We start from the raw sequence: 22,438 nt of genomic DNA, 5'->3' as shown, positions 1-22,438 counted from the left end.
CTTAATCTTACTATTTTATTCTTATTTCTTCCTTGTACAATTAAAAAATATATAATACGCCGGTATTTTACTAGATTTACTACGGTTACTATGGTAACAGCAGCTGTACGCGATGACACGTACGGATCCAGTCATCAGAATCTGAAAACGAGGCAAAAAGCCGTCGCCTTATAAATCCTCCGCCTGTCAGTCAAACGGTTCAACCAATGAGAGAGCGCCCTGTTGGCCATTCAGCTCTTTCCATCGTCCCGCCCCTCTCTGCGCTACGTCAGCACTCAGACTGAAACATGGCGGTCCCCATAGCAAAGTGTCTGGCAGCTCGTGTCTGTTTATTACTAATATCACTAATATTTCAATCCGTTATCGCCGACAACACCGCCGGTGACTTGCCGCATCGGCGCTTTGAGTATAAATACAGTTTTAAAGGGCCTCATTTGACACAGAGTGATGGACGAATCCCATTCTGGGTTCATACTGGGAGTAAGTTTGTGCATCTGCTCTCTCCTCCATCTGTATCACTTACCGTTGTCTGTCAGCATGTTTAGATGTGTGGTTTAAATGCAGGTTTAGGCAAAAAAAGTGTTGCTTTAATGTCGTTATGTGAATGATGGTTTGCATTGAGCATTTAAGGTTTCTTGTATTAATGCAATCGTGTGGAAGTAAATTGTGCAAACGTTTTTATTAAACAAGTGCACTACCCCTGCTTTGTTTTCTTTGGTGCTTTGCTGTTTGGTTGTTGTTTTTGCATGATTTATTGAGAAGTCATCAGCAATATGTTTAATTAAAACTGTGGTTTGTGACATATCTTCTGCAAAAATCAATGTGATTCAAATTACTTTTAATCCATGTTGCTGCTAACACTGAAATTCAGCATTGTCAGTATCTTCTAAAAGTGATGACACCAATCCAAGTTATTTATAGTAATCTGTCAAGCCTCCTGGAAATCAATGCCATTCAATACTGAAAGTGTCACACAGTTTATTTTTCCACTAAACACCCACCGAAGGGTTAAACCGATTTGACTCAGAATAAAGAGTATCTGATAATGATTATATTGTGTAACTTTTTACTGTCACCAATTGCTTAATAATACCCTTTATTACTCCACTGCAAATGCTTTCTATATGTCCTGTTATAAAATAGCCAAATTTGTTGCACACAGATTTTTAGTTTAAAAAAAATGTATGTCACAAAACCTAACTTTTTTGTCTGAGAAGCATTTTTAGAGAAGCTGTACAGTTAATGATGGAACGCTCAAAACACCCTACCTCAGTTTACTTGGATTGAAGTGTGTATAGGGGCAAGATTGTGGTCCTACGACTGAAATCAACCTGAAAATAAAATGTTCATTCATGATTATATTCATATTTTCCTGTATGTGTGTGTTAAATGTTCTTAGAGTTGTTTATTTATTCATTTTCAAATTTCCTCATTATCTCCAGATGCCATTCCAAGCTCGGATCAAGTCCGCATCACTCCCTCTCTGCGGAGCCAAAAGGGTTCAGTGTGGACAAAATCACCTGTGCATTTTGAAAACTGGGAAGTTGAAGTGGCATTCCGTGTGTCCGGACGAGGCCGGATGGGAGCAGATGGATTGGTGAGAGAAAAAAATGAAATGTGTGAGCCTTTTGGTTTTGATGGAAAGCTTAAAGTCAGAATTCTGAGTTTTAAGTCAGAATTCAAATATTTTTTTCACCAGTGGCCCTAAACCTCTTCCGTACACGTGAAACCTTCATGTGCAGTTTTTTTTTTTTTAATTGAAACTTTCGCATGCGTACGTGAAACTTTCGGTTGCACACGCGATAGTTTCACGGGCGCACGTGAAACTAAACTTTATTTAATTTTTGCTCCATGTCCCCTTAAAGGAATAGTCTACTCATTTTCAATATTAAACTATGTTATTACCTTAACTAAGAATTGTTGATACATCCCTCTATCATCTGTGTGCGTGCACGTAAGCGCTGGAGCGCGCTGCGACACTCGATAGCATTTAGCTTAGCCCCATTCATTCAATGGTACCAATCAGAGATAAAGTTAGAAGTGACCAAACACATCAACGTTTTTCCTATTTAAGACGAGTAGTTATACGAGCAAGTTTGGTGGTAGAAAATAAAACGTAGCGCTTTTCTAAGCGGATTTAAAAGAGGAACTATATTTTATGGCGTAATAGCACTTTTGGGAGTACTTCGACTCGGCGCAGTAACACCCTCCCTCTCCCATTATGAGAGTGAGAAGGGGAGCGGACTTTTCAGGCGAGTCGAAGACTCCCAAAAGTGCTATTACGCCATAAAATATAGTTCCTCTTTTAAATCCGCTTAGAAAAGCGCTACGTTTTATTTTGTACCACCAAACTTGCTCGTATAACTACTCGTCTTAAATAGGAAAAACGTTGATGTGTTTGGTCAATTCTTAGTTAAGGTAATAACAAATAGTAATAGTTTAATATTGAAAATGAGTAGACTATTCTTTAAGGGCTCCATAGACTTTAAAGTGCCAACATTTTGTACATTTTGTTGAAGAAGTGTTAATAAACTCAGTATCTTGAGCAGCACAAACACAGTCCTGTAGGCCGCTATTATTATTTGTTTTTGTTATGGTCAAGCATAGCTATTGATTGGACATAGGCCCATGAAATCATTGTTACCACAGATTTGTAGTTCCATATATTATTATAAATATTTACACGGAGACAACAAGGTGTTGTTCTCAAAAACTTGGGCTTTGAAACCCATGTTCAAAAGTTTGTGTTTTCAGGACCCCAAAACAGTGTTGTTGTGTAAACAACTCCCTTACTGGTTATGAAAGCTCATTTAATGGGACTTAATTCATTGGACCTTCATTAGTTTGTTCACAGTCACAAGTTTCATATATTTCCTCTTATCACGAGTGGGAGGGGCTTCTGTTGTACATCATAAATAAATTTATCAGGACACGTGTCCGTAGGTCAATCTTGATAAATTCATGCGAGTCTTTCAGCATATTTGCAATGTAGAACAAGTAATTATAGTGTAGTGTCGTGTCTTTTCTTAAAATTGTCCCACAGTCCTGTGGAGCAGACCACACTGATCTCAAGCACCACTTACCAAATTACCCATGTTCAGTGAACTGTGTGTGTGTGTGTGTGTGTGTGTCTGTTTTGCAGGCCATATGGTTCACAACCAGTCAAGGTCTCGATGGTCCTGTGTATGGGGCCGCGGATCAGTGGAACGGTGTGGGAATTTTCTTTGACTCATTTGATAATGATGGAAAGGTGAAAGCACACACATGCAATTTTATTTCTTAAAATACACACTGTTACAATTGTATTTTTAAACTAAATGTGACCCTGGACCACTAAACCAGTCATTAAAAAAGAGAATTAAGCATCATGTAAAAGCTATAAATAAGATTAAGTAAGCTTTCCATTGTTGTAAGGTTTGTTAAGAATCTGATGGTGCAGAAAATCTTAAATATTTAGAAAATCGCCTTTAAAGTTGTCCAAATAAAGTCCTTATCAACACATATTACTAGTAATTAATACATTTTTATATATATTTAAGGTAGGAAATTTACAAAATATCTTCATGGAGCATAATCTTTACTTTATATCCTAATGATTTTTGGCATAAAAATCGATAATTTTTTACCCATACAGGGTACTGTTGGCTATTGCTACAAATATGTGCTACTCAAAGGGATAGTTCACCCACAATAAAAATCCTGTAATTTACTTACTTAAAAGTTGTTCCAAACTTTAAAAAAAAAAATTGTTCTGCTGAACACAAATTAAGAATTATTATTTTTTATAACCAAAGCACCATTCACTTCCATAGTGTTATTTTTTCCTACTATGGAGGACAATGTAGCCCCGGATCTGCTTGGTTATAAACATTCTTCAAAATATCTTCATTTGAGTTCAGCAGAACAAAGAAATGTAATCATTTTTGGAACGAATTAAGGATGAGTAAATGATGAAATGAAAATAATGTCATTAATGACTCACCCTCATGTCGTTCCAAACTCGTAAGACCTCCGTTCATCTTCTGAACACAATTTAAGATGATTTACATTTAGTCAGAGAGCTTGTTTGCCCTTCATTAAAAATCTACGTATGGTAAACTGTCCATGTCCAGAAAGGTAATAAAAACATCATCAAAGTAGTCCATGTGACATCAGTGGGTCAGTTAGAATGTGTTGAAGCATCAAAAATACATTTTGGTCCAAAAATAAGAAATATTCCGACTTTATTCAGCATTGTCTTCTCTTCCGCGTCTGTTGTGAAGCACATGCGCGAGACTGGAGTCACGTGACTGCAGTGACGCGGCTGACGTGTTATCTGGTGCGCCCCAGCTGTTTTTTTTGTGTGTGTGCCCGGGCTTCGTTTACAGTCTGAGGAAGATGCTGGCTGTAAGTTTGGAAAAAAACTTCGCAAACATGTCTGAGGATGGCACGTCATCTGCGTCACTGCAGTCATGTGGCTTTGGTTTTGCGCATGCGCTTCACAACAGACGCGGAAGAGAAGACAATGCTGAATAAACTCGAAATTTTTGTTATTTTTGGACCAAAATGTATTCTCGACGCTTCAACACATTCCAACCGACCCACTGATGCCACATGGACTACTTTGATGATGTTTTTGTTGCCTTTCTGGACATGGTCAGTGGGCCTTGCGTGGATTTTCGATGAGGGGTCAATAGGCTCTCGGATTGGATATGGGGCGTCTTAAAGTGTTTTCCGAAGTCTTACGAGTTTGGAACGACATGAGGGTGAGTCATTACTGATATTATTTTCATTTTTTAGTGAACTATCCCTTTAAGACTGGTTTTGTGGTCAAGGGTCATATAATGAGTAGAGATAATATTTCTATTATCAAAGCTTTTAGATTTATCTTCTTTGTCTCGCTATATATGGTGAATCTTCCTTTTCAACTTGTTAAGTATTCTTTATTAGTTAGAGGAAGATATTAAGTTAGAAAATGTTAAAATAATTTTGAAAATGTAATGTTTGTTTATGTCTAAATTCATCCAATTATGTTTTCACAATGTGTGTTTTGGACAAATCATCTTAAGGTAGAGCTCAATATTTATTTATGAAAGGATTATGTTTATCTGTCGTGCTTTTGTCTCACGAACAAATGTCAGAGCACCTCTAGATCTATATTATGTTCGCTCTGTACTAAATAGGGATTATCTCTCTTCTCACTGACCTTTCCATTGTAGAAAAATAACCCTGCTGTCCTAGTGGTGGGTAACAATGGAAAACTTGTTTATGACCATCAAAAGTAAGTAAACATATCCTCCTTGATAACATAACTGCTCTCATTTTTGCAACTCAAAGGAGATTAAGAAATATGATTATTTATGAGAGAGTCTAATCCTCCATCATTCCTAATCTGAGTATGACAGTGAAAGCCAGCGGGGGAGAACTGTTACCAGCATATGTGGTCGAAAATTTACAAAATAGTGACTTAACCACATGCCTTCATATAATCAGCTATCATATTTTTGTAGTATTTCACATATATGTTTCATAGACATTTTTATCTGTATAAGAAAGTCATACAGGTTTGGAATGACTCAAGGTAAGTCATTTTCAATTTGAGTGCACTGTCCCTTTAAGAGAAACATTATTCAAAAATGTATTATTTTGTAAAGCGAACATTGTACTTTTGTTGTTTGTATTTGTTTGTTTGATCCAAATTTGTTTCCTTTAGTGATGGCACAACTCAGTCTCTGGGTACCTGCCTTAGAGACTTCAGAAACAAACCCTACCCTGTACGCGCCAAAATCACCTACTACAAGCAAACATTATCGGTACTGGTGCATGTTTATATCTGCTATATCATATATTATAACAAATAATCATAAATACAGTAGGCCACTGTGTTACAATCCAATTTATTCATCCTATTAGAGATGAATTTGAAGCAAAATGAACACTGATTCAGTTGTCGATTCCTTTAGGTATACATCAATAATGGCTTCACTCCTGATAAAGAGGACTATGAGTACTGCACCAAAGTTGAAAACATGATTCTTCCTGAAACTGGATTTTTTGGCATCTCTGCAGCTACTGGAGGATTGGCAGGTACGAGTCCAACAAAGGCTATTGTTGATTCACGTGTGCAGAAGCAGACATTGTCTTATGTTCTTATTAGCGTTCATCTGAATCAAAATTGGGCTGAAAGCAAAAGAATATATCTAAAATATCAAAAACAAATTTGAGTGTTTTATATAGTTAAAGGGACACTACACTTTTTTGAAAATAAAATGGGCTCATTTTTCGGCCCCCCTAGAGTTAAACATTTGATTTTTACCATTTTGGAATCCATTCAGGCGATCTCCATGTCTGGCGGTGCCACTTTTAGCATAGCTTAGCATAATCTATTGAATCTGATTAGACCATTAGCATCGTGCTAAAAATAACCAAAGAGTTTAATTTTTTTCCTTTTCTGTAGTTAGATCGTGTGCTAAAGGTCGATTTATCCGTAGCCTGTGCGTAGCTCTGTGTCAGATCTACGCGGACCGCAAGCCCTGTGATTGGTCCACCAGAACCCCTCCCGTCAGGTAAAAAAAACTGCGTCATAGGAATTTCCGTTTGTGACGGTGAAAACAAAGATGAGCCAAGTTGAGGAGTGATTTAACTCAAACTGCATCAAAAGTCGCTGTTTATTTACTTTCATCATTGCTGGTCTTCTCAAATTATACACAACAAGTTGCTGTTTCTTCGTTTGTGGGTTAACTTGCTTAGCTTCTTCTTCTGTGACTTCTGCTGCTGCTACTGTGGTTACACGCGTGGTTACTGCCTACCAGCGGTCTGCGGGGGTGTTTGCACGTCGACGACGACGCAAAAGTATAAATGAAAACCGACGTGGAACCTACGCCGTCGCACCTACGCGCGACTATAAATAGCCCTTAAAGGTGCAGTGTGTAAATCTTAGCAGCATCTAGTGGTGAGTTTGCGAATTGCAACCAACAGCTCAGTCCACTGCTCACCCCTCGCTTTTGAAACGCATAGAGAAGCTACGGTAGCCATCACCGGAAAAACATGTCATTGTCGGAGACAACTTAATAAAAAAGTTTGTCCGTTAAGGGCTTCTGTAGAAACATGGTGTCACAAAATGGCGACTTCCACGTAAGGGGACCCTCTGTGCATGTAGATAAAAATGCCTCATTCTAAGGTAATAAAAACATAATGGTTCATTATAAAAAGGTCTTTATACACACCTGATATTATAGTTTTGTATATTATTTTGCATTTCTGTCAAGAGATCCTTCTAAAAATTACACACTGCACCTTTAAGACAGACCGAAAATTAAAAGTTGCGATTAGAGCAAAGTCTAAGATTATTACGCCAGAATGAGAGAATAGTTCCTAGCCACATAGGCCTAGAAAATCGCAACTTTTAATTTTCCGTCGGTCTTAATGGGATCGCACGCCGTCCGCGCAGCTCAGCGCCGCGCCATTCTAAAAAAATCGAACACATTGTTTTCTATTAGTATATGCACACCCGCGCCGCCAGGTGGCACCTGCATTTTGCATTTTGAAGTAGACACTGTCTGACGAAGCTCGCGCTATTTAATGTGCACTTCCGGTTTACAATACCTCCGAGTTGTCCTAGACGCAACTCGACACGGCGCTACGCTGATCTGCGCGGCCGGTGTGCGACCCCCTTAAGTAAACGATGTAAATACAGAAGAGATACATTTTAAAGAGGAAAAATATCGAAACTCTGGTTATTTTTTGAGATCAATGCTAATAGTCTAATCAGATTCAATGGATTATGCTAAGCTATCCTAAAAGTGGTACCACCAGACCCGGAGATCAACTGAATGAATCCCAAAACGGTAATAATCAAATGTTTAACTTTATGGGATCTAAAGAATGAGTCTATTTTCAAAAAAGTGGAGTGTCCCTTTAATTTGTAACTAGTCTCTCTATAGCCATCTCTGGTTGAAACATAAAATTGCAGGTTGCTTTACGTACTTTTACAAAATTTGACCCAGTAGCTTAGCTTAAAAATCATTATAAGCTTAGTGATGTGAATCGTAACCGCTGAATGTTTATATATTTGCTTAATCCCTGATTTCTGTTTATTTTTAACTGAATAAATTATGTTTCCAGCAAATATGGCTGTAACGATAATTAAACAAAAAGCTAAATGAATGTCTTTTTCACAGATGACCATGATGTGCTGTCATTTTTGGTGTTCAGGCTCACCGAGCCTGGGCAGAATCTGGTACACAATCCCTCCCCACACACACATGCATTTAAGTTTGATTCAAAAGAATCCGCCATACTTATTTCATAAGTGTCCACCTCTTACTCCATTGCTCTTGTTCATTATAATTGGAGTGTGCGTGAGTGCGTCTGTGTGCGTGAGCAGGTCTGAATGTGTGTTTTGTGTCTTTCCACAAAGCCTCCCCCAGAAAAAGAGATTCCCAAAGAGGAGAAGGACAAGTACCAGGAAGAATTTGAGAATTTCCAACAAGAGCTGGACAAAAGGAAAGAGGAGTTTCAGAAAGAGCACCCTGATGTCCAGGGGCAGCCCATTGAGTCCCTCGTATCCCGTCTGAAGTTTAGACCTTAGGCTCGCGTGCATCTTTGAGCATTCGTGATGTGTGTAGTCGATAGGAATCTGCTGGTAGCATCAAATGAGAGGATTAAAGTGACTTAAATGAAGTAAAGTTAGTCAGAAATAAACGTCATCAGGCACAGCTAAACAGACTGTTTTTGCTACTTTCACATTTGATATCCATAGTATGTTCCCATTATAATAAAATACAATTAAATATGTGACCCTCTCTGTGAAATCCAGGCTTCAGTAATTGATTTCAATCTTTGACATGAACTTACCCAGTCAATATTAAAGATATCAAGGTTATATTTTCACTGAATGTACTTTACATTATATAGGATGATTGTATGTATAAAACAGTAAATCACAAAAAAATTACTTTAGCTGAGGGTTCACTGACCGGATCACATATTAAGAAAACAATATATGAAAATCAAAGATCTGTTTGACCTTTAGCATCTACTGCATTTGATTTGCTTTTGTAGTTGATGACCTGTTTGAAAGCGTGAACGATCGAGAGATCCGTCAGGTGTTTGAAGGTCAGAACCGAATCCACTTGGAAATCAAGCAGTTAAACCGGCAACTGGCCATGATTTTGGATGAACAGCGACGTTACGTGTCGCTCATCACAGAGGAGATGTCCAAACGTGTGGTGAACGCACAGTCAGGACAGGTAGGACAGATTTTGCTTTAGATAAAAGCATCCGGGTGATTCTCACGAAAACTTGGTTTTAAAAATGTCATGCATGAAAATGTAAAAATTGCTAAAATTTACTTTTTTTCCCACCAGACATTGAAAAACAAAGTCTGGAGTAAATGGGAACATTAATTTAAAAACTTTTACTTATCATTTAACACTTTTTGTAACATAATTTAAAAAATTAGTCCTAAAAAATCTCATTATCGCAACAGTCAGAAAACATCAACACTGACATATTTTCAAAATGACATGACAAACCTGAAAGAACATAATTTGGAGATTCTGCACATGCATTTAAAATCAATGTATTATGCTTCAATTAATTAAATTAACATTTAATAAGCATCTGTTGCGGTAATGATAATCAAAATGTCGTGTAAGCATTCTGACAAGACAATATTTCAAATTAACTGTAAAAAAATGATCTTACCTGGTAGCCATCTTGAAGTAACTGGTCCATCTGCTTGGTCACTCAAAATCAAACTTTATTAAAATTCTGTATGTGTGCTTAAACTGTTCTCAAAAAGTGTTGCGGAGGATGAGAACATCAGGCATGGACACATCATTTTCCTAATTTTTCTTCATTATTATTATACATGAATATTCAGTAAATATTTTTTCTGTCATCTAAAGTAGTCTAGCAAAACATCCATTTTTTTTTTCTTAATATTTTTGTGTTAATTTGATTAAATTACAACATAACGCATGTTCAAACACAGCCGGACACATTGCGGTAATGAGAATTTCAGCAGAAAATGAGATAAAATTTCCAATTATAAATTCTTATGTTGAAATCACACATTTGTGAAAGGTAGAACACAGTATTGTGTTAATTCTGATGCTTTTTAATGTTACTATATTACACATTTTAAAGCTAAAATCATTAGTGCCGTGGTGTTTCAATGGTTTCGTGAGAATCACCCATCTGCTGAAAGTAAATGTAAATAAAATGTAAATAAAAGTTAATGGGACACTCCACTTTTTTTGAAAATATTCTCATTTTTTATCTCTCCTAGAGTTAAACATTTGATACTTACCGTTTTAGAAACCATTCAGCTGATCTCCGGGTCTGGCGCTGGCACTTTTAGCATAGCTTAGCATTGAATCTGATTGGTCCATTAGCATTGCGCTAAAAAATAACGTAGTGATATTACGCACGACCGAAAATAGTCCCCTTTCATTGAAAGTAACCAAGGGGACATTTTCTGGCATATCATTTTGGGTAATATCACTACGCCTCCTGCAGCCATGTTACGGCAGCAAAGTTCTTGATTATTATGCCAGAATGAGAGTATAGTTCCTCGCCATATCTGCCTAGAAAATCGCAGCTTTTAATTTTCCGTCGGTCTTAGTACACAATGTAACTACCAATGGTGTAACAATTTCGATTTTAAATCGAAATTGATTGAAATTAAGTCACAACCTCGAACTTCAAATAAAAAAATGGAATCGTTGGTCCTGCCGCGCCCCCATGTCACATCCGGTGTACTTGCCAAGTGGAAAAAAACACACGTCGAGTCAACCTCCTCTAACTTTGCTAGCTACAGCCAGTTAAAAGATAGCATGGCAGATGCAAGAGACACCATGCAAGCTGTTCTTTACATGGGAAACAAAAAAACAGCAAGCGCCTCACGCAGGTTGCTGAAATCACCTGCTAATTTACTTTAAATTTGCAAAAACTATAGACTAATACTAAACTAATACCTAGTTAAGGCGGTAGGGTTTCCCAGCTTAGGTGGGCCGCCCGAACTGAAAAGTGCGGGGAATGTTCATCTGACAGAAAGTTTTGTTTTATCAGGTATGTGCGTGTACCATATTTTTCCACTGGCAGCACGACTAACATGGCAGGGCATCTCCGGGTTCTATTTCATAAAAGTCTAGTCTAAAAATGGCATAGCAACCTGTTCTTTCAAAAAAAAAGGAAAAATCGAGAATCAAATCGAATTGTGGCCTTAGAATTGAAAATGTAATAGAATCGAGGATTTGGAGAATCGTGACACCCCTAGTAACTACAGAAGAGTCAAGTTTAAAATAGGAAAAAATATCGAAATGCTTTGGTTATTTTTTTGAGCGCGATGCCAATGGTCCAATCAGACTCAATGGATTGTGCCAAGCCATGCCAAAAGTGCTAGCGCCAGACCCAGAGATCAGCTGAATAGATTACAAAACTGTAAAAATCAAATGTTTAACTCTAGGGAAGCTGGAAAATTAGTATATTTTAAAAAAAGTGGAGTGTCCCTTTAAATTGAGGAAGACCCAAATGTAAACTGCAGACTTTCTTTGTTGATTTTAAAAATCTGCTGAAGTCTTTACATTTAACTCTAGTATGCTAAAAGTACTAGACTTTTATTGGCACCTAAAGTATAGTTAATAAAATGACATGAATGTTAAACTTCCTTGTTATGTTCTTGATAAAAGCAAGTGTCTTTATAAAATTGTGGAGCACTAAAACTGTAATGTTCGAGTCTAACCAAAAGTTTACTCGCTTTTAGGCTCCCACCCATGAAATGGATACTATTATAACCACACAACAGGAGGTTTTGAGGAACATTAATGAAATAAGGTAAGTAATGGAAAATACTGTTATTCAGAAACACTTCCCAGCCAATAAAGTGTCTCATAGGGGCGGTTTCTCGGACAGGGCTTATCATAGTCCCAGACTAAAATGCATGTTTAAGCTGCCTTAATTTAAAGGTCCCGTTCTTTCTGTGTTTTTGAAGCTTTGATTGTGTTTACAGTGCGCAATATAACACGTGTTCTTGTTTCAAGAACGCAGTATTTTTCACACAATTTACTTATCTGTATAGCGCTGTTTTCACTGTCCTCAAAACCGGCTGATGTCTTCTTTGTTTAGTGAAGTCCCTCCTTCAGAAATACGTAACGAGTTCTGATTGTGTAGCTTGTTTTGTGTGTTGTGATTCAATAGCGGTTTAATTTGCCGTTAGCTTAGCTGACGACTGACGTATTTCTGTGGGCGGAGTTTAGTCAAAAAACTGTTCTACTGACGTCATTAAAGCAGGAAGTAGAGGGCTGTAGTCCAAACCGTCCGTTCGTTGTAGGCTTTTAAAGGCGAATTCTGTTAAAGAAAATATATCGCCTGGCAGTGAAGTTTGAGCTTTATCATTTTCCAGGTATTATTTATGCTAATATAGCAACATTACACACTAACTAGGGTTTAAAAAATGGGATCAGTAAGAACGTGACCTTTAATAATGCCTTGCACTGACGTATCTTAAAAATGCCATTGTTTTGTCTCAAGATGTCCTGACTTTATCTAAACGCTGCCCTGTAGTGTTTTGCAAAACCAGAGGTCTTGTCGCATTACAAGCCCTTTTTTATCCGACTGAACAACGCGACAGATTAGGTTCTTGTTCCTGTGTTGTCGTGTCTTTACATGAAGATCTAAAGATCTACATTGTTTAATCCAGATTAGTTGCATCTGTTTGTTATTCTGTTTTGCATTTGGTAATGTTAGCATTGTTTGTTTTTGTTGCGTTCGGGAGAAGTTGTTTGTTTTACCCCAGGTGTTTTTGAAGCGATGTGTAGACGAACAGGGATTAAAACACAAAGACAAAATCAAACAATAAAGCTCTGGATTAGACGCCACAAATTGCACTATTCAAAAGTCCTTTAGTGTGCAAGTAGAGGATTAGCCAACAAAAGAGTGTTTTTACAACCCTTTTTACATGGATGTGATCAAACTATAATGATGGCTAAACCGATTTTTCGAACAAGTTGGCGATGCTTTTTTGCCGGGAGGGACAGAGAGGCTTGACTGTATTAAGTTTTGTTGTAGAGAAGTGCATTGTTAAGTTTTATTTTAATTCCTAATGAACAGATTATATTTCACATAATTTGAAGAGTTTCGTTGCAAAACGAGATAAATCAATTTTTTAACATTTTTGTTAAAACATGTTTATTATTATGTTATCATGTTATTATTTTGATTTATGGTGCTACTTAGCTGTATTTTTTAAGTTATTAAGGTTTAAATCAAAACAAACCAACTGCAGTTGCATTGAAATGAATTGGAATGCACAACCAAAAAATGAAATTTCTGAACAATTAAAAAAATGGTGGTTATCTCGTTTTGCAACGAAACTCTTCATTTATTTGTAAGGTCACATTTATTTGGCTTGTGTCATTCATTAAACATGACATAAATACAATTAGGGTGAATAAAGTAAAAACATTAAAGGATTAGTCCATTTTCTTAAAAGAAAAATCCAGATAATTTACTCACCACCATGTCATCCAAAATGTTGATGTCTTTCTTTGTTCAGTCGAGAAGAAATTATGTTTTTTGAAGAAAACATTGCAGAATTTTTCTAATTTTAATGGACTTTAATAGAACCCAACATTTAATACTTAATTCAACACTTAACAGTTTTTTTCAACGGAGTTTCAAAGGACTATAAATAATTCCAAACGAGGCATAAGGGTCTTATCTAGCAAAACGATTGTCATTTTTGACAATAAAAATAACAAATATACACTTTTAAAGCACAACTTCTCGTCGTGTAGATCCGGTCGTGATGCGCCAGCTGACCCCACTACGTCACCGCAATACGTCATCACGTCAAGAGGTCACAGAGGACGAACGCGAAACTCCACCCCAGTGTTTACATGTGTTGAGAAAGAGGACCGTTCCTACGTTGTTGTATGTCAACTGATACTAATTAATATCTTTGTGGCAGTTTATTGTTTAAAATGGTCCGCAAATGTGCGTTTTAGATATGTAACACGTGACCTCCCTACGTCACCACGCATTTACGTTAGATCGCGCTGGACTGGACCTTGACTTTAAGTTGTGGTTTAAAAGTATATATTTTTTATTTTTCTTGTCAAAAATGACAATCGTTTCGCTAGATAAGACCCTTATGCCTCGTTTGGGATTGTTTATAGTCCTTTGAAACTCCGTTGAAAAAAACTGTTACGTGTTGAGTTAAGTATTAAATGTTGGGTTCTATTAAAGTCCATTAAAATTAGAAAAATTCTGCAATGTTTTCTTCAAAAAACATAATTTATTCTGGACTGAACAAAGAAAGACATCAATATTTTGGATGACATGGTGGTGAGTAAATTATCTGGATTTTTCTTTTAAGAAAATGGAATATTCCTTTAAGTGTTTTCTAGAACGGTGTTTTCCGACCTTTTTTTGTTGTCGTCCCCATTAGTAATGCTGAAGCTCCCTTCCATCTTTTACCTGAAGCAATATGCGAAAAACTGCATCGTTTAATATCAATTTTGATGTAAATTTTAAGACAAAACATTACTTTTGTGATTTAAATGCACATATGATTCGTTGTAAGTGTCATCCACACCTATTAAAATACTGAACCGATAGTGTTTTCTTGCTCTTATTAGTTGAATCTTTTTACAGGCCTATTATTTTCTTACAAAGCACAAAATAATTTTTGTGTAGATACGTATTTATTTTACAGTATATAGGTATAACAAAAAAAAATCTTTCCAGACTGTGGCTATTGTAACTATAACCTATGTGAAAATAATGTTAGAATAACTAATCTATATCATTCAAGACATGCAACATATTCTTTCTGCTGTTTTTTTTTTTTTTGCGTAACAAGGTCAAGCGGTTTGGGATTTATCATATATGCGATTATTGCATTTTTTAATATGCCTGTAAGCAGTGTATAGTCTTTAATAAAGGGCAGCGTTGAGGTCGCGTTTCCTCTCCTATTGTCAACAAAACAGATTAGTAATCTGTGCCGATTGTTCATTTGGGCTAATCCTACTGCTGCGTGAATCTTAAACAACATTTAGTCCAGATCAAATGCTTTGAATTGATCAAATTAATTTGATAGATTATGCACATATTCAGATTTGGACCCTTTTATCATAATTTCATTTTACTCATCTTAGCCCAAAAAAATTGTCAGAGAAAAAACACATCTAGGTCATTTGAAGTGGATAAAGATTATGGGCAGCGTTTCTAAATGTTCACTTTGTGCCTCAAGGGAGATTTATATTATTTTTTCCCTTAAGAAATACATTTGATTTTGTTTAGGCTCCTTATGGGACCTGTGTTTGGTGGATTAGATGCAAGTCTTTAAATATATCCATCATACAGCAGCTAAAACCTGCTTTGCCTCTGATTGATGTCTTGTATTTGTAATTCCCCGAGGAGTCTGTACTTATGACTTGTGTTTTTTCATCAGTGCCCTCATATTTCTATTTCATCCCAGTAATCATCTTAAAATTTTGAAGGCAGACACCAAAGAAATAGGATTCAACCACTCATGATAATAAAAATGCAAGTTATAAGTATTAAGATGTGTTGTTGATTAAACCATGCGGTGCTCTTTTAATGTGCAGACTTGGTCTTATTTCAGTAAAAAAAATTCAAAAGTATTAAAGTTTTGCCTAAAATGTGTAATGCTAGAGACAAAATGATTTAGGTTTAAAGGGTTTTAAGTGTAAGGTTTGAATGTTTCTCTGTGTATTCGAAAGAAACTCAAAACTTTCACATTTTTAAAGGAAAACACCACAGTTTTTAATATTTTACTATGTTCTTACCTCAACTTGATGAATTAACACATACTTATCTTTTTTTAAATGTGTGCACTTAATCTTTGTACAGCGTGTCATGAATGTGTTAGCATTTAGCCTAGCCCCATTCATTCTTAGGATCCAAACAGGGATAAAGTTAGAAGCCACCAAACACTTCCATGTTTTCCATATTTAAAGACTGTTACATGAGTAGTTACACCAGTAAGTATGGTGGCACAAAACAAAGCGTGGCAAGTTTTAAAAAATATATTGTATGGCAGAAGAGGACTTGGTTTGCAGCACTTTGACCTCGGGAGCAGTAATGTTGACGGATGTTTGATGATGTTACTGTGCGCCGAGGTCAAAGTATACATACAATATAGTTCTCATTCAAAATCGCCATGTTTTATTTTGTGCCACCTATACTTACTCATGTAACAGTCTTTAAATAGGGAAAACATGGAAGTGTTTGGTGGCTTCTAAATTCATCCCTGTTTGGATCCTAAGGAATGAATGGGGCTAGGCTAAATGCTAACACATTCACAATGCGTTGTACAAAGATTAAGTGCACGCATTGAAAAAAGATAGGTATTTATTAATTTATCTCAGTTGAGGTGAGAACATAGTAAAATATTGAAAAAAGTTTTTTCCAGAGTCCGGAGTATTTTAATACATTCAATTAAATTAATTAAATTAATAAATTCATTTATTACAAAAATTATTTGAAACTTCAGTATTGATTTTTTTTGTAATAAACTAAATTAATAAATTAAATTATTAAAAATACCCACTTGTTATTATTTACACATCCATAGCAATGAATTAGTTCCCATCTATAGTGGGCTCATAATGGCTGCTTTTTCTTCTTTATTATGTCCAAGTTGTATGCTTTAAGGGCATTTTTGCCATAATGATCTTGTTATCTACAAAAACAATTCAAAAATTGATGCACGTGCCTTTAAATTAAAAGTTTTTAAGATCACAAACATTTTAGTCTGGAGACTCTAAACACAGAGTCTATGAGTAGCCCGCCAAAGCACATATACGAATAGCATCAGTTTTAATATTTATTTATAACATATTTTATATATTAGTTTGGCTTATTTTATGCATACTATAATTTTAAACAATGATAAAACATATCACCAAATAAAATAAAATCAACAAGTAAAACAAAAACATTTTGAGTAGCTTCAAAATAGCTTGTAGCTCTTGCTCACAAAAAAGTTGGAGACCCCTGCTCTAAACTTTTGTAGCATATTTAAAAGTTTGTATTTAATATTCTGTATAATATAATTTCATATATATGTATAGTATTTAATCTTTAATTACTTTTTTTAAAGTTGCTTATAGCAAAATAAAAACATCCTCCCATAGAAAGCCTTAAATGGGTATGTCCTAATCATCTGAAATATGTTTAAGAAAGGCCGCATGTTTTTAAGAAGATTAATTTAGCAATCATCCTGCTTGATCTGTGTGGTAATTTCATTTTTTCCATGAGGCTAAAGGATATATGGCCTTTTGGGGGAGGCTTAAAAGATTAAATCACGACAATTCACTGTAATATTAAGATTTTCTAGCCTAAAGAACTTGGTCAGTGTCATTTGCCAGCAAAATCAGGCCAGCAGTGTTGGCATGCAATGTTGTATAGCGACCACTAGAGGTGTACTGTACATCAGCTTATCAAATGTGAAGATGATTAAGAGATCCTTGGTTTGATGGCTGTTTATAGATCCTTTAAAGTTTTTTTATTTGTAAACAAACATACGGCCTTGATACATTTGACTGTCATCTTCCTTATTCAGTATCTGATATTGTTCATTGTGGCTTCTCCTCTGTGAGTTTATTTCTCAGCGTGTGGTCATTTAATGAAGAATCACACTGATGTTGTGTTGTGGTTCACAGAAACTCATTGTCAGCCTCGCTAAAGCAGTTAGCAGTGGGTCAGCAGCAGGGTCACGCCGGCGGCATCGGCTCGTATGAGGCGGTCCAGCACTTCAATGACATCAAGGAACATTTGCATGGGGTCAAGAGGAACATCGAGCACATAATTCAGAAAAATGCGGTGAGGTCACAATAAGCCAGCATTACCAATAGCATGGTTCACAGCCATGTGGAAAAATATACATTTTATGTTTGTGACACTGATTATACTGATATTATTCATGGGTCAGTGACAAAAACGGTTTGCCAAGATTAGAAATTCAAAAATCTTTTTAAAAAAACTTGTTTTAAAAGCATGCATCAGATTTATTTCAATGCACATGGTGTATTTATGTTAATTTTATGCAAAAAAAAATGTATAAGAGTTAAGACGGAATGGACCTGAAAATGTCAAATGGTGTAACCGCCAAATTGCACTATAGAATGAGAAATATAAAATATTTTATCCACCTTGATGGCATGTAAGCGTAATCATCAAAACAATTAATATATTATTTTATTAGTTATTTCTAAATGTAAATTTTAATTTTAATGCATTTTTGTAATATTTGTCCTGACATATGCTGATAATTCAGAAAAATGCGGTGAGGTCACAATAAGCCAGCATTACCAATAGCATGGTTCACAGCCATGTTGAAAAATATACATTTTATGTTTGTAACACTGATTATACTGATTTTATTCATGGGTCAGTGACAAAAACGGTTTGCCAAGATGAGAAATTCAAAAATCTTTTTAAAAAAACTTGTTTTAAAAGCATGCATCAGATTTATTTCAATGCACTTGGTGTATTTATGTTAATTTTATGCAAAAAAAAATTATAAGAGTTAAGATGGATTGGACCTGAAAATGTCAAATGGCGTAACTTCCAAATTGCACCATAGAATGAGAAATATAAAATATTTTATCCACCTTGATGGCATGTAAGCGTAATCCTCAAAAAAAATTAAAATATCATTTTATTAGTTATTTCTAAATGTAAATTTTAATGCATTTTTGTAATATTTGTCCTGACATATGCTGATAATTCAGAAAAATGCGGTGAGGTCACAATAAGCCACCATTACCAATAGCATGGTTCACAGCCATGTTGAAAAATATACAGTTTATGTTTGTGACACTGATTATACTGATATTATTCATGGGTCAGTGACAAAAACAGTTTGCCAAGATGAGAAATTCAAAAATCTTTTTAAAAAACGTGGTTTAAAAGCATGCATCAGATTTATTTCAATGCACTTGGTGTATTTATGTTAATTTTATGCACATTTTTTTTTATAAGAGTTAAGACGGAATGGACCTGAAAATGTCAAGTGGTGTAAACGCCAAATTGCACCATAGAATTAGAAATATAAAATATTTTATCCACCTTGATGGCATGTAAGCGTAATCATCAAAAAAAATTAAAAATATAATTTTATTAGTTATTTCTAAATGTAAATTTTAATTGTAATGCATTTTTGTAATATTTGTCCTGAAAACAGCTCAGTTTTCTAAATAATCTTTGATAAATTATGTAAAAATGTATGTAAAAAAACAGATAATTATATTTTATTCCACAATTTTTACGAATATATTTATATTTCAAAAAATACTAGTTACACCAATTGACACAGACCGGTTACACCACATTGACATTTTTGCAATTATACCCCAATATTCTTTTAAAATGAAATAAAACCAGAAATTTTAGACTTGGTCCTCAAAAAAGAGAATGTATGCAAGTAATCTGCAAATTTATTTTGAATTATTTTACATTTAATTGAACAATACGGACACAAAATAATTAACGTCACGTCATTGACCCAAATACCAAAAATTAATATTTTAATTGCCAATGCCTTTAAAGAGCCCACAACAAAACTGATGATGATGATGGTTGTTTTTAGAATCCTGCAGAGACGGTAAAATGTCCTGAACTTCCTCCATTACCAAACTGCCTGTCCTTCACACACTTCCTGGTCTTCATCGTCGTTCAGTCCCTCCTTTTCTTTGGCTACATTATGTACAAGAGTCAAACTTATGTGTTGCAGTGTTCTTCATCACTTATAAAGTTCATGATGGGACAGTTGTTTAAAAGAATCATTGTTTCCTTACTGGGCTTCCAAAAACCTTACTTATTTTTTATGTTCCTAAAATGATATTTCAGTAGTTATGTAAAGTGTGAAGTACTAAAATGGACCTCAGTGGGTGTGTGGAGTAAAATGTAAATGTAAAAGCAAGAGATTATCATAATTTGCTAAATCTCTCTCTCTCGCTCTCTCTCTCTCTCAGGAGTCAGCAGGAAGCAGCAGCTAAGAAGTTTTTTTGATGACGTTTAGCTCTTGGTAAACACAGCACATATGTAAATGAGCAACTGTCCATTAGTGTTAATTTCCAGTTTGTTTGCAAACTATAAATTATTGTACTTGAAAACGGAAGCATTTTGTTTGAGGATTTCTCTTTTCTTTTTAATTCCAGATTTTTAATTTGATCAGAGCTGTACAGGGATTGAATGGCTGATTTTTTTCCAAGTGTGTGTGACAGTTTTGACTGAATAATGCTGAATATGATGTAATATATTCCTTAGAAGATTGACATATTTACATTTTGAATAACGGTCCAGGTGTCATTTCAAGAACTCAATCACTGTCCGAAGAACGTTCTGAACTGTGGTAAAAGATGCAATAGGAGAAAGAATTTGATCACATTTCCTTTGGTGTGAAGGCTGTTTGTCCTCCAGAAGTGTTAGAGCCTAAATGTACTGGGGGTTGCAAGCACCCAAAGGTTGTGAATGTGTATTTTGAATCTTCAAAAGATGGAAAATGTTTTTTTTTTCTCAAACAATTTACATAAAAGAAAAATCAAATTACATCCTGTGTGTCTCATTCTTTCTACAAACCAGAACATTTAAAGAACTTGGGGCATGAAAATTAACTTATTCCCTGCCAGCCATTTTTTTAAAAGTTGCCCGCCAGCATTTTTTGTGATTTTCACAAAAGTTTCACAAATGCCTTCCAGGAAAATGTTCTTCTAAACATATATAAACATACAAATATATTAAAGCAACACTATGTAGTTTCCATGTAAAAATTACTTACAGCTCCCCCATGTGGTTGAAAAGCGCAACAGTGCCTGGTATCAGACACTCTTCTGCAGGCAGGGGGAGGGGTGGGGCTGTGTTTCCTACCCTCCACTGCCACTTTCAGAGTGTGCTTGTAGCAGCTAGGAGGCTGCTCAGGTTGCAACGACAGTACAGTTTGTCCAGTTAAAAGTTGTTCTATCACTGAAATAATTTTAGAGACATTATTTAAAGGTAAAAAACTACATAGTGCTGCTTTAAATGAAAGAACAGACCCTCTGCTTTTAAACAAAAAAAGTTTCATTGTATCTATATTTTTTTCTCTGCTTATAAACTCTTAAATATGGGTATTTTTCTTTAAAAATATTTTTTTTTGCAAAAAGGTGAAATAATTGCATTTTGTTAGAAATCAGATTCAGAACGATTATCAAAACATACACGAGGCGTAAAATTAGTAAATAACGTTTTGGTTTTGGTTTTACCCAATAAATTGGTAAATCGCAGTATTGCATAACATAAAAATTTATCAGGAACACGTTTTTTATCCAAATGTTTTCTCTTAATTGACGAGATAATTTGTCAATGGCGGTGAAAGAGTTTATCAGGTGATGTAATATTTAACCCTACATTGTAAAAAAATTCCTTGTTGCACTTAAACTTTTAAGTTTAATCATTCTTTCTTGACTAGTTTATTGACTAGTGAGGAGTTGCTATAAAAATAAAGTTGAAATAACTTATATACTTATACTAATTTTATAATTTACCAACCCCTTACTAGTCAAGAAATGTTGAAATAAATTGTAAATTCAAGTTGAATAAACTTAAAAGTTTAACAATGTAGACGTCTCGAAAGCCAGGTACAAGTGGGAAGAGCTTGGGGCCCTGTTTACACGTACATGGTTATTTTTAAAAACTGAGAGATTTACCTTCGTTTGTGCCCCTCGTTTACACGCAAACGGAGAACTCGCCTCTGAAACGATTGTTTCTAAAAACTTCGGCCAGAGTGGAGATCCTGAAAATCTTCGGTTGCACGGTTGCATGTACACTGAGACAAACGGATGTTTAAGCAGGCAACGTCACAGAGTATGCGCCAGAGCTCGCACCTACGTCAAAAGTGCGACCTATGTTTACATGTGACTGCTACTCTGAACGCTTCCAAGATCACATTTATGTTCGTGCAAACTCGTTTCGTGTGTTTGTATTTGCAAATACAGCTGCTCCATTATGTCGAGGAGCAGAGACGAGTGCTCGGAGGTCAGCAATTTTACGCGTGTTTGACTTCATGCGGCGCTGCAAGAACCGACAGACGGATGATGTCAAAGTATCGCGAGAGCTATTCGAAATTAGACCTCTACGTGTGATTCCTCAACTCGCTCTCGCGGTACTTTGAGGTCATCGATTACCTACTGCAACAACACCTCCCTCCAACATGAAGAACCAGTTTGCGTCACCACCAGCGCTGCCGGTGATTGGCTTACGTGGGCTTGAGCTTCTCTTGACGGCATATATGCACGGGTACGTGTAAATAAACACTTTTCTAAAAACTGACATGTGAGCACGATATTATTTTTGAAACCGGAGAGGTTGAAATGTCCGTTTATGAAAATAGCCGCCCACGTGTAAACTTAGCCTAAAACTCTTACTTATTAACTCTTTCCCCGCC

General features: G+C 35.7%; 1 protein-coding gene across 2 annotated transcripts; it reads left to right on the top strand.

Moving 5' to 3' along the window:
* The first annotated feature begins 240 nt into the window (after positions 1-240).
* lman1 (lectin, mannose-binding, 1) lies at positions 241-20,565 on the top strand. 2 transcript variants are annotated; one of them, XM_073871462.1, is made up of 14 exons: positions 241-480; positions 1,443-1,597; positions 3,143-3,250; positions 5,199-5,260; positions 5,693-5,792; positions 5,943-6,066; positions 8,160-8,218; positions 8,399-8,535; positions 9,047-9,230; positions 11,750-11,820; positions 17,676-17,835; positions 19,604-19,731; positions 19,995-20,041; positions 20,175-20,565. In XM_073871462.1, the coding sequence occupies exons 1-13, from the start codon at positions 288-290 to the stop codon at positions 20,023-20,025; spliced, it is 1,512 nt and encodes a 503-aa protein (XP_073727563.1). In that variant the 5' UTR covers positions 241-287; the 3' UTR covers positions 20,026-20,041; positions 20,175-20,565. The 2 variants fall into 2 exon arrangements, with proteins under 2 accessions (XP_073727563.1, XP_073727562.1); XM_073871461.1 differs by having other exon boundaries at positions 19,995-20,565.
* Positions 20,566-22,438: the final 1,873 nt, after the last annotated feature.

Source organism: Misgurnus anguillicaudatus, chromosome 9 (assembly GCF_027580225.2).
Source record: "Misgurnus anguillicaudatus chromosome 9, ASM2758022v2, whole genome shotgun sequence".
Taxonomy (NCBI): Eukaryota; Metazoa; Chordata; class Actinopteri; order Cypriniformes; family Cobitidae; genus Misgurnus; species Misgurnus anguillicaudatus.
This window is presented reverse-complemented; position numbering and strand designations above follow the sequence as displayed.

Coding starts and splice junctions, on each gene's coding strand:
- lman1 (XM_073871462.1), top strand. CDS start 288: ATGGCGGTCCCCATAGCAAAGTGTCTGGCAGCTCGTGTCTGTTTATTA. Junction 9,231..11,749: donor TGAACGCACAGTCAGGACAG/GTAGGACAGATT, acceptor ACTCGCTTTTAG/GCTCCCACCCATGAAATGGA. Junction 19,732..19,994: donor TACATTATGTACAAGAGTCA/AACTTATGTGTT, acceptor TCTCAGGAGTCA/GCAGGAAGCAGCAGCTAAGA.